Here is a 13,422-nt window from a genome sequence, read left to right as displayed (position 1 = left end):
AAGGTAGAGGAAAGAGGCTATATGGATAAAATTCATGGGCTCGTGAGTTATTTTGGAATTTACTCTCCTTAGTTGCTTACCTGATTGCATTAATTATTTTATGGCAGGTTTTACTTTTTTTTTAACTTAAGGGTTTCTATAGGATGGATTAGTAGGCCCTCTACCTAGTCTTTTAAAATCTCTTGGCTCAATACATTGTAATTAGTTTTTGGTAATTGAATCTTTCTCTCTTTTTTCTTGCAGATTGAGGTGGTGCCATGCAGCAAGAAGCAGAGAGATGCAGAGTTCGAGTCAGGAGGCCTGACATGGCACTTTATGTACCCAAAGCTCGAAGGAGTATAGTAGTGCACAAATCAGGTGATGAGGGAAAAAGCTGTGGTCCACCTAACTCCGTGGTGAAAGAAGAACAAAAGGAAGATTCTTTCTCTCAAAAAGGAATCATTAGAGACAAGTGTGAGGCTCAAAGACTAAGTATTAATCCAGATAAAAAGGAACACAATCGTAGGGAAGGAAAGAAAGCTTCAACAAAATTTAATAAAGATGCGTGGCTTCAAGAAAGAAATAAAGATAGTGTTTGTACTAAGAGGGCAACCACAGAATCCAAAAAAATATTATCCCAAGGACATCAGCAAAGAGTCCCAAATCCTGGGATTATACCTATCGTACCTTTACAAAGACATTTTAAACCAAAGAAGGTAGAGTGTTTGGAGGTTGAAACCAGAGATGTGACAGAACAGGATGGGTTGCTTCAATCTCAGTCTTGTTCAGAAATCAGTAAGGCTCAGGTTCCAAACAAACCATTCCAAAATGTGGAATTCTGTGATTTCTATAGGCATGAACTAAATGGGGAAACATTTGAAGATAGAAATTTGGAAAGCAGAATGGAAACTGAAGCCAGGGTTGCAGAGATACTATCCCAATTTCCTGGAGATTTTAGTTCTGTGGTGAAACCTGAGAGTATGATTGCACCAGTAAAACCAAGCTCTGATTCTGGAATTGTACAACAAGGCATGCAGACATCTGGTGGAATGCTGAAGTGCAGCAGTGGAGGCATCACCACTGATTCTGTTCCTGGAAGTCCAGTTGGTATCATTGATCAGACTTGCATAGACTTGGATGCTGAGAATGTTGGTGATACAGCCAACAGTACAGATTTCATCTTGGGTCAGAAAGGTATAGATTCCATTCCTGAGACTGTGGGTCACATCTCTCATCAGATGACTATAGTCAGCAAATTAGAGAGCATAAATGGCATTTTTGATCCAACAATGATTAGAGAGTGTGAGGAGAATGACAGCACTGCTGATGAGTTATGTGTAAGGTGTGAATCTTCTGATACAGTTGTCCTTGCTCATGAAACATATACAAATAATGGGTCTAAGAGTGTAGGTGACATTACCAATAAGACATGTATGATGGACATTACAGATATCATATCTGATCAAATAACTGTAGTTGCTGTTAGAGTAGCTCATGAGGCCTGTAGCAACACAAGTAGTTTCTCAGACTATTTAGAAATAAGTGCAGATACATCCCCTCTTCATGCAGCTAAAAGGGGGAATGACACTGAACATTTCAGCAACCTGACTGCTTGCTCAGATATTTATGCTGAGAGCGTTTCACCTAGTTTCACAGAGTCAACAGGAAAGTTGATAGAGAGCTTGTCAGATTGTGCTTCCTCCTTACCTGTAAAGAAGATTGCTGGTAGTAATTGTAACACTTTTTTGGACTCTGAGCTCAGTATGTTAAATGGGACAAAAGTATTTTCGGACAGTGCTTTGGGCAGTGATCAAGATTGTACTGGTGATATAACAGAGGCATTGCATGAACTTAAAACTGCTGAAGAGTTCAAAACAAAAGAAGATGGCTCAGAGACTACAGAATTTGGTGTAACCTTTCCTCATATAGAATCAGTATCTGTGGAAACATCCATGGAATCGAAAGCAGCTGATACGTCTCACACAGAAGCAAGTGCTGCTACTGAAGAGAGCTGGGAGTCTATGTTTAATGATGATGGTGACTGCCTGGACCCGCGTCTTCTACAAGAGGTATGTTTTAGTGGAAACTGGTTGGCTCTTAGGTAGTTCATCAATTCATAGGACCTAGGATTTTGGGGGTAATTTTGATAGACATATTTATACATTCACACACATGACATCCAATGTAACAGTTTTGCAAGAAACTGTTAGGTTGGCCAAAAAGTTCGTTCGGGTCTTTCCATAATATCTTACGGAAAAACCTGAACGAACTTTTTGGCCAACCCAGTAATAGGATTGTAGATTGAGAAAAGAATATCTGATAGATCTTTAAGAAACAAAGCATACAGTGTTGAACTATATCTATTACAGTCAAATCCTGAGAGACCTTACTGAATAGGTTAAAGATGCATTTAATGGATTCTGGCTAACTGTTGAGAAGACACAGAGGGAAGCTTCTTCCAAGGGGCTTTTCTGTGTTGACAAGATGTATTTCACACTGGCCTGTTGGAGGGGAGAAGAATAATTTATTATTCATATTTATTTTATTTTTGCAGCAGATGTTGGAATGATGTTAGACACTATAGAGGGAAGGGAAGGGTGTAATGAAGGTATGATTGTTTTTTTAAGGAGTTTGTGCTGAGTTGAAGAGTAAATGATTGTTGAATATGCTGGCTAGTTAGAGTTCATAAATACAAAATGTTGGATTTGAAGGCATCTTAGAAATTATTTAGTTCAATTTTTTTCATTTTCTTAGTTTAGACATTCCCTCTTCCAGCATTTAAATTCCTTACCATAAATAAGAATCATTGGTTTTGAATAGTAGAATCATTCCCCCTTTTATTCCTTATACCTTTGCCCAGAAAGGGAAAAAGTGATTTTCCCTATAAAATCTCCAGTTTTGTAAATGGGGAAATTGAAGGTTAATGGTTGTATCTTTAAGACAAGCGGAATCAGTATTTCAATCTACTTCTGTCTTAATCCAGTATTTATGTTCTTTCTACCAGACCACTTCCTCCCCTATAAAATAGTTTTGTTTGAGTGACTCCATAGAGCCTTTTAAATACTAAGTGATGAGTCTTTTGATTCTGAGAGTTGAACCAGAAGTACAGAAAAATGTTCACAAGCATGTATAAAAGAGACACCTGAGACTGAAGAGGGCAGCGCATTGGACAGAATTGACTTTCCAGTACCATGCACTTCCTCCTTATTCTTAGGAGGTGTTTGCATGCACATTTGTACCACAGTTAGTACTTCTTATGGGCAAGTCAGGAAACAGCAGGTCTTAAACATTTCTTAAAAGAATATAGAGCAGAAGGCACCTACAAATTAACATTCATGAATCCTTTGAAATTGCATGCAAACTTTTATACGTAAGTGCAGTTTTTCATAACTTTTATCGGCTTCTCAAAGGTGATAGTTCCCCAAAGTATGGTCCCTGGACCAGCAGCATAAGCAGCACCTGGGAACTTGTTAGAAATGCAGACCCTTCAGCCAGGCTGTCTTTATGTTTACGAGACTTTCAAATGATTCTGATGCACATAAAGTGAGAATCACAGCTCAAAGACAACATACAAACTTAAATTATATCAAGATGTGAGTGTGGTAACCAGAAGTGGCTGTCAGCTCATAATTAGAAAGCAAAACACTGTTCAGCAGAGGTTTTAGACCCAAATCAGGCTAAGATGTACTAATAATATGGTAAGTTAGGTGAATATAGAGAAGTTATTAAGGATCCAGGCATTGGGAGAAGGCCTTAGTCTGGGGAAGGAAGCAGTGTTCTTAGGAGTTGGCAAAGGGACTGCTTAAGGGGGTAGGAGAGCACAGGTGTACGTGGGAGAGAAGAAACAGCTTCCTACAAAAGAAGGGCATGGGACACAGAGCCTTTTGTACATGGTAGACCTAGTAAATATTTACTGAATGGACGTAGGCAGTAGGGCAGAGTTGCTTTCTGCCTTTTTAGGTTAGCCTCCAGGAGCTTTCAAAACATCATTGCTGCCGGAACTTGGATTCCGTGTGGTAGCTTAGGGATATGGCTTCTGTATTGGCGGGAGGGAGGTTTAGGTGTGCAACTCTGTTGTTCAGCTCTTAACACTGTTTAGGTGCAGAAGAATTTAGGCAGCTGAGTCTTTTGAGAAGCATAATAATATAGCCAGAGGACACTAGCCTGACCTAAAGCTGGGAATGGCAGGAAAACGGAGCAGGTAGTGTTTTAAGCTGATGACAGCCAGTGCCTGCGTATTGCGTTTGTATATCTTCTGAGGTGTTTGGTAGAGATTGGAGTCTGTGTGGAGGCATGAGGATAGATGAGAGCAAGAAAGAAGTTGGATTGAGAATGCAAGTAATGGATCCAACTCCAAGCTATTGCCTCCTGTGCTCTGGGTTTCAGAAGATGTGATAATAATAATGTTATTAAAAGATGTCACAAATCCAAGAACATTAATAGCTTTGGTGACTATTACTCCTAATTTATTATTTATACTGTTCCAAATGTACGTTATTAAAGGCTAAACCAGAGTGTCTGTCTACCTTGAAAACTTTCCAACCAAAGATTTTTGGCTCTTTTCCCAGCTGGCCTATTTCTTTGTTGACAATGGCTAGCCGTACAGGTATGCCTAGTACTTCTAATAGGCAGGGAAGTATGCTCTAGAACAGGGTGTGGTAACCATTGGCATGTGAAGCAGTTTCCTGTGACATTTGAACTTCTGAAACTGCCTGAAGGGGTTAGGTCATTGTTGAGCTCCCAGAACTGCAACTCTTGATGAGTCTCCAAAGATTACACATCTCCTAAAACCGTGGTATGGGATGCCCAGAAATTGAAGTTGATCATTGATAAAGAAAAGGATGTTGGCATGACTTCTTTTAACCCTTTGAGATCTTGGTACCAGCACACAGGAATTATTGTTGTCTAGATAAAACTTCCTCTGCTGCCTCCTGTACTGATCAGCAAACCTGTTGGTAGGAGGGTTAGTAAGATACCAGCAGCATAACATTGATGTTGATAGACACTGACATCTGGTCCCTTCACTGGCCATTTCTGGTCCTGATGTGTTTTTAGATAGCGGTAAATATTTAGGTAGGAGTTTCCTTTTGTTATAGAAGGTTGCTAACAAGGTATGACCATGGAAAAGAGAAAAGGAACACCATTCGTTCCCAAACCATCTTCCTTCTGTGTATGCCTGCTCATGTTCATACTTCATCAGTGGTATCTTTCCATCTGGTCTTCCCAACCATGCTGGGAAGACGAGGAAATCCAGATATGTCTCCCCGGCTTTCTCAGTCTTCCTCTTGACTAAAATTTAATCTGCCACAGTGTTTTCACTGTTCAGTCTGGATAGCATCTTCCCAAGAATGCCAGCATCAGTTTGCCATATTAGCCTTTCTGTACTGTCTCAATAGGAGCCAAGTCCAAGTTGGTTCAGGATATTCACTTGGTCTCTGCCCATATATTCGTGTACCATATGTTACTATTCATTAGAGGAAACTAGAGCTCTCAAATTTGTCCTCTGGCACTGGGGTCAGTAAGTGATCATCTGACATGCTTCATTATTGTAGCTTTCTTTTTTCTTACTTCCTTTGGTTCTCCTTTTCTGCATTCTTAATCACTTTTGCCCTTCCTTCTCTTTTACTGTGCCTTAATCCAAAGCTATGGCCATGGATTTCTCTCATTGATGATAATCAGTGATATTGAGATGTTGCTGATACCTATTGTAGAGAAATTTTTTTTTAAGATTTATTTATTTATTTTTGGCTGCGTCAGGTCTTAGTTGCAGCACGTGGGATATTCGTTGAGGCATGCAGGATCTTTCCTTGTGGTGCGTGGGCTCTTCGTTGCGGGCTGTGAGCTTCTCTCTAGTTGTGGCATGTGGGTTTTCTCTTCTCTAGTTGTGGCACGCAGGCTCCAGGGTGCATGTGCTCTGTAGTTTGTGGCACGCAGATTCCAGAGCGAGTGGGCTCTGGAACTTTGCGGCATGTGGACTCTAGTTGTGGCACGCGGGCTTAGTAGTTGTGGCACGCAGGCTTAGTTGCCCAGCGGCATGTGGGATCTTAGTTCCCTGACCAGGGATTGAACCCGCATCGAACCTGCATTATAAGGCGGATTCTTTACCACTGGACCACCAGGGAAGTCCCTAGAGAAATCTTTAGATGGCACCTTGAATGGCATTCTACTCATTCTGTGTTAATAAATTTTATGAAGTCAGAGTTTGCATTTCTGGCCTTGGTTTCTTGATAAGGTCAGTGGAGGCATAGCCTAGATATATTAGATAACTTTATTTGCAGATAGGAAACACCACTGAAGACATTATCTACTCTTATATTTAATGTATAAAATGTTATGTAAAGCAACTATACTCTAATAAAAATTAATTTTAAAAAAAGTTGGAGTTTAAAAGTCTGAATTTATCCTTCTGCTGTTGTAAAGGATTTATGCCCAAAGCAGTATAGAAAAGGGATGAAAGCCATAACTTATGCGGTATATTATACACTGTAGTTTTATTATCTTTTAAGGGAACTCTTTTTGGATGTGTTGGAACTTAGGTCATGAAAAATTTGAAAAGGCTTGAAATACTTTTTAAAAGATAGTGTTATTTCCCTATTTGCCAAAAATAGGAAGTTAAATGGGTGAAACATTTTAATTCTAGCTTTTGATTTATTCACATTACCAAGGACAAACATGAAAAATTTACTTTCTTCAGTTTCTACTGAAGAGTAGAAACTGAGTTAGTAAGCAGTTAAGTAGCTACAGGGTAATAGTGGAAGAGAAAATAGAAGCAAAAGGTTTGAATAACCTAACCTACATAATTGAGAATTACCTATATGGGTTAATTCGGTAAGTAATTATGTGAATAGACATGGTGATATTTGAAGCAACCGCAGTAATGTTATACCATTAACTCCTGGTCAAGTCTCTGTTGTCCATGTCCCTGTAACCTGATATCCCTAATATTTAAATTTGTTATAGCCACAACTATAGTTTAAAATGGTTTATTATGTTTAATTAAAAGTACCTGGGGCTTCCCTGGTGGTGCAGTGGTTGAGAGTCCGCCTGCCAATGCAGAGGACGCGGGTTCGTGCCCCGGTCCGGGAAGATCCCACATGCCGCAGAGCGGCTGGGCCGCTGAGCCATGGCCACTGAGCCTGCGCATCCGGAGCCTGTGCTCCACAACAGGAGAGGCCACAACAGTGAGAGGCCCGCGTACCGCAAAAAAAAAAAAAAGTACCTACAGAAGTGTTCTTATTCCTACCTTCCAAGATCAGAGGCAGGATTATAACATAGGCCTTGAACAATAAGGACTAAGACCTGGAACTTTAACCTGTCTAAGAGAGAAAACTGTATGTCTTTTTTAAAAAAGTGGAATGTTAGCATTGAAAGGGACCTGTAACGTAATGTTTTATGTTTACCTCTTGCTTTATAGATAAGGCAAGTAAGGCCCAGAAAGGTTGTTACTGACCTAGCTAAGGTTAGTGCCAGAGTTGGCACTAGAATCCCAGTCTCCTGGTTTCTAACCCTGGGCTTTTTCCATGACAGTAAGCCTTTGCCTCTACCTAAAGCTCTCAGCCAATCAACAGACATTGTACAGCTATACTGTGCCCAGCTCTGATATTGGTGATATGAGGGATAAAAGAGAAGGATAAGAATGTTTAAGGAGTTTATAGTCTTGTGGAGCTGATGAAACTTATTCTCAGAAATGTCTAGAAAAAAATAAAGAAGTATTCTATCTCATTGAATTGAAAATGCTGTTGATTGTGAAATATACCATTATTTTATGTATCACTAAGAAAGAAATTAAACTTTTTTTTTTTTTTAATAAATTTATTTATTTATTTTTGGCTGTGTTGGGTCTTTGTTTCTGTGCGAGGGCTTTCTCCAATTGCGGCGAGTGGGGGCCACTCTTCATCGCGGTGCACGGGCCTCTCACTGTCGCGGCCTCTCTTGTTGAGGAGCACAGGCTCCAGACGCGCAGGCTCAGTAGTTGTGGCTCACGGGCCTAGTTGCTCCGCGGCATGTGGGATCTTCCCAGACCAGGGCTCGAACCCGTGTCCCCTGCATCAGCAGGCAGACTCTCAACCACTGCGCCACCAGGGAAGCCCAGAAATTAAACTTTTACACAATGCTTACCCTTTAGAATTTTAATTTTATACATACTGAAAGAGCTCTTAATTAGACAAATTTTTTTATCACATCATCTCTTACATAAAGAAAATGTAGGTGAAATAAATTGGTTCTCATTTCCTAAAACTTTGTGTGTTTATAGTCCAACTCTTTCTAATGATTTCTTTTTTTTTGAATTAGAACCCAAGTGTTCCTTTTTCTTCCTTTTTTTAAAATTTAATTTTATTTATTTGTTTTTTTGGCCGTGTCGGGTGTTAGTTGCAGCACGTGAGATCTCCATTTGAGGCATGCAGGATCTTTCGTTGTGGAGCATGGGCTTCTCTTTAGTTGTGATGTGCAGGTGTTCTCTTCTCTACTTGTGGCGTGCAGGCTCCAGGGCACGTGGGCTCTGTAGTTTGTGGCACCTGGGCTCTCTAGTTGAGGCACGTGAGCTCAGAAGTTGTGGTGTGCAGGCTTAGCTGCCCCATGGCAGGTGGGAACCTAGTTCCCCAACCAGGGATCGAACCCATGTCCCCTGCATTGGAAGGTGGATTCTTTACCACTGGAACACCAGGGAAGTCCTAATAATTTTTTGACTCAGTCATTGATACTGATGTCTTTCCAGCCTGTTACCATCTTCTGTTCCATCAACAACTTTGACAATACAGCATTTCTTAAAAGAATACATAAAAGAAGTAAAAATCATTGTTGCTGGATTCTTAAGCCAGCTTTGCACTTATATAGGGCTATTCTTATATTCAGATTTTCTTCCACCCTGCTGACCACCCTTTGTGCAAATTTTGGTACTGGTGCTTTTGGTGCTCATTCATATTCAGACAAGCAGTGACAATATGCATGATTAAGATGCATACTGGTGTTGGAGATGTTAAAATGTGCATCTTAGAACTGATGAAATACGGTATATATCCAACTGCCAAGAGTTATGATACGGTAGTATAGGGAATGGAGAAACCATCAAAATAGAGTCAATAGGGAACGCTTCAAGAGGAGATAAAGATTGAAGCTGGGTCTTAAAAGAGAAGGATCAGGAGCAGACAAGGCATTCCAGGCTGTGAGAGCTTGTAAAAAATATGGAACGTTCCCAGGCTTAGGTCCTGAATTTGTCACTATCAGAAGTTTAGATGATCTGTTTTGAAATTTTGTTGTTTTCCTTTTATAATTTATTAAATTGGATTTTCTGCATGATTTATATAGCCAGAACAATTAAAGTTTATTGGCAAAGGGAAATTTAAAAAGTGTCATTTTCCCCCAAAATTTCAGAATGCCATCCAGAATCATTTAAAAAATATATATTCATAAATCAAGTTCTTATTGATGGGGGCTCTATATAGAATCAGTCTTGATAAGCATGCATTTGGACAAAGTAATTAACTTGGGGCATGTGCATTTTATTCATTCCACAAGTATTTTTTGAACACCCAGTTTGTGCAAGGTAACATGTGCGGGGGGGGATATAGGGATAAATATGACACATCCCTTGTAGTTAAATTATAGAATCAGAATATTGATGAGGAGACTGAAACTCCAGCCTTTCTTTCCAGCCTTACTCCCTGTATTAGTTTGCTAAGGCTGCCAGAGCATAGTGCCCCAGACTGACTATGGCGAAGTACCACAGAAATTTGTTTTCTCACAGTTCTGGAGGCTAGAAGTCCAAGATCAAGGTGGCAGCAAGAGTTAGATTCTTCTGAGGCCTCTCTCCTTGGTTTGTAGATGGCCGTCTTCTCCCTGTGTCTTTACATGGTCTTCCTTCTGTGTCTGTGTCCAAATTTCCTCTTTTTATAAAGATACCACTCAGATTAGGGTCTACCCTGTTGTAACTTACTACCTGTTTAAAGGCATTATCTCTAAATACAGTCATTCTAAGGTACTGGGGTTTATGGCTTTAACTCATGAATTTTGAGAGGACACAATTAAGCCCATAGCACTCCCCCAAGCCCTCACATTATTTAGTGTAACCACACTGAACTGTTTAATGAATACCACACTCCTTGCATGCCTTTGCACACTTCTGCCTATGGTACTTTTCTCTGTATAATTTCTTTACTTGGGCAGTGAACGAAACAAAGTTCATTCCCCTCTATCCACTGGTAATACCTTCTTCATTCTTATAACTTTATTACATATTAAAATTCTTTGTTCAAGTTCTTTCTCTAATGTTATGTTCAATGTACATTAAATGTTGGTTAGGTGGTCAGGTTGAGGTTGGAGGAAGAGACAGGTCTTATTAATATAGGGTGTTATACACTGAGTACTGTAAAAGTAGTGCAGATGAGGTAAACGCTGTAGAAGTCTAGAGGAAGAGTCAGATTATACATGTGACCAAAAATAATGTGATCAAAGCAATAGGCAGGAAGAAGCAAAATGTGTTTAGGCATAGTATTACTCTTTGGTTGGAATGTAGCATATTTTAAGGGATGACATGACATAAAGCTAGAAATGTATATATTTTAGTACACTATTAATGAGGTAATAAATTACCACAAACTACTGTCTTAAAACAACACAAATTTGTCTTTTACAGTTCTGTAGGTAGAAGTCCAAAATGGGTCTCACAGGACTAAAATTAGGGTATTGGCAGGATTGTGATCCTTTCTGAAGACTCTAGGGGAGAACCCATTTTCTTACCTTTTTCAGCTTCTCCTACACACTGCCCACATTCCTTGGCTCATGGCCCCCTTCCATTTCCAAAGCCAGCAGTGGCCAGCCAAGTCTTTCTCATATTGCCTCACTCTGACACACTGACTCTTCTGAAACAATTTGCTTTTAAGGACCCTTGTGATTATATTGGGCCCACCTAGATAATCCAGCATTATCTCTCTATTTTAAAGTCATCTGATTAGCATCTTTAATTCCACCTGCTACCTTAATTCTCCTTTGCCATGTATCATGTTCATAAGTTGAAGGAATTAGGACATGGACATCTTTGAGAGGCCGTCATTCTGCCAACCACAGGTGGGTTGGGTCCAGGTTATGAGCTTTAAATACAGCCATTGAAGATTTTTAATCAAAGGAACGTCATGATCAAAGCAGTATTATGGGAAGTTTAATCTATAAGCTATATGGTGTCTTGAATATAGGACTGGAAAGAAATCAGCACCCCTGAGTTCTTTTCAGCTTTGCCATTGATCCTCCCTCCATCCCTCCTTTCCTCCCAGAACTGCTTGTATCCATAAATCCTTAATCAGAGGGAATTAGTTGTCCTGAACACTGATATAGCCACCGTTTCTGATTCTGTTCACTGTAAGGCCATTTCATCATGTTACAGAAGGAATACTAGACTATCGGTCAGGAGACCTGAGTTATGATTCAAACTTTATCAGTAATTTGATTTGTAACCTTAGGGATGTCCTTTAGTCTCTCTGTGATGTAATTTTCCATCCTTATAATTGGGATAACAGTAGCAGCTGATCTAACATGCCCATCTGACAGATATAAATATAACTTTATTCCCAAATAATGTAGCATATATTTATTTTTTGTTTGTAGAGAGTAACTTGTGACTTCAGAACTTTTTGTTTTTCCTTTTGTATCTTGAAGAACCTAGTATCAAACAAAAAATAAAAAGCTCAGTGATCCATGCCTAGTTGACCTTCTGCTCTCTGCACCCTTTTTGTCCCCTTCTACAAATAGGAATCAGGCAATTATGTCATAGCAAGTCAGGTACTATTTTTTTTTTTAACATGTTTTTTGGAGTGTAATTGCTTTACAATGTTGTGTTAGTTTCTGCTGTATACGAAAGTGAATCAGCTATACGTATACATATATCCCCATATCCCCTCCCTCTTGCATCTCCTTCCCACCCTCCCTATCCCACCCCCTAGGTGGTCACAAAGCACCAAGCTGATCTCCCTGTGCTATGCGGCTGCTTCCCACTAGCTATCTATTTTACATTTGGAAGTATTTATAAGTCCATGCCACTCTCTCACTTCATCCCAGCTTACCCTTCCCCCTGCCCTTGTCCTCAAGTCCATTCTCTAGGTCTGAATCTTTATTCCTGTCCTGCCCCTAGGTTCATCAGAACCATTTGTTTTTTGGGTTTTTTTTTAGTTTCCATATGTATGTTAGCATACAGTATTTCTTTTTCTCTTTCTGACTTACTTCACTCTGTATGACAGACTCTAGGTCCATCCACCTCAGTACAAATAACTCAATTTTGTTTCTTTTTATGGCTGAGTAATATTCCATTGTATATATGTGCCACATCTTCTTTATCCATTCATCTGTCGGTGGACACTTAGGTTGTTTCCGTGTCCTGGCTATTGTAAATAGTGCTGCAATGAACGTTGTGGTGCATGTATCTTTTTGAATTATGGTTTTCTCAGGGTATATATGCCCAGTAGTGGGATTACTGGGTCATATGGTAGTTCTATTTTTAGTTTAAGGAACCTCCATACTGTTCTCCATAGTGGCTGTATCAATTTACATTCCCACCAACAGTGCAGGAGGATTCCTTTTTCTCCACACCCTCTCCAGCATTTATTGTTTGTATATTTTTTGATGCTGGCCATTCTGACTGGTGTGAGGTGATACCTCATTGTGGTTTTGATGTACATTTCTCTAATTCCTCCTGTGTGTCTTTGGAGAAGTGTCTATTTAGGTCTTCCACCCATTTTTTGATTGGGTTGTTTGTTTTTTTGATATTGAGCTACATGAGCTGCTTGTATATTTTGGAGATTAATCCTTTGTCAGTTGCTTCGTTTGAAAATATTTTCTCCCATTCTTTTTTTTTGATAAATTTATTTCTTTTATTTTATTTATTTTATTTATTGCTGCATTGGGTCTTCGTTGCTGCGTGTGGGCTTTCTCTAGTTACGGCGAGCTGGGGCTACTCTTTGTTGTGGTGTGCAGGCTTCTCATTGTGGTGGCTTCTCTTGTTGAGAGCACTGGCTCTAGGCACGCAGGCTTCAGTAGTTGTGGTGCAGGGGCTTAGTTGCTCCACAGCATGTGGGATCTTCCCAGACCAAGGCTCGAACCCGTGTCCCCTGCATTGGCAGGTGGATTCTTAACCACCGTGCTATAGTCTTTTCGTCTCGTTTGTGGTTTCCTTTGCTGTGCAAAAGCTTTTAGGTTTAATTAAGTCCCATTTGTGTATTTTTGTTTTATTTCTATTTCTCTAGGAGGTGGGTCAAAAAGGATCTTGCTGTGATTTATGTCAAAAAGTGTTCTGCCTATGTTTTCCTCTGAGTTTTATAGTGTCTGGCCTTACGTTTAGGTCTTTAATCCATTTTGAGTTTATTTTTGTGTATTGCTTTAGGGAGTGTACTAATTTCATTCTTTTATGTGTAGCTGTCCAGTTTTCCCAGCACCATTTATTGAAGAGGCTGTCTTTTC

The 13,422-nt window shown here is 39.8% G+C and overlaps 1 protein-coding gene across 1 annotated transcript in view; it reads left to right on the top strand.

Moving 5' to 3' along the window:
* Nucleotides 1-249: 249 nt before the first annotated feature.
* The window catches only part of R3HCC1L (R3H domain and coiled-coil containing 1 like), a 33,556-nt gene continuing 20,383 nt past the window's right edge, over nucleotides 250-13,422 (top strand). The window contains exon 1 of the mRNA XM_065894337.1: nucleotides 250-2,048. Coding sequence (XP_065750409.1) covers nucleotides 258-2,048 — 1,791 coding nt within the window. The 5' untranslated portion in view covers nucleotides 250-257. The remainder of the gene's footprint in view (nucleotides 2,049-13,422) is intronic.

The sequence above is a fragment of the Phocoena phocoena genome, chromosome 16 (assembly GCF_963924675.1).
Source record: "Phocoena phocoena chromosome 16, mPhoPho1.1, whole genome shotgun sequence".
Classification (NCBI taxonomy): Eukaryota; Metazoa; Chordata; class Mammalia; order Artiodactyla; family Phocoenidae; genus Phocoena; species Phocoena phocoena.
Note: the sequence above shows the minus strand (reverse complement) of the source record. Positions and strands in the feature narration are given on the sequence as shown.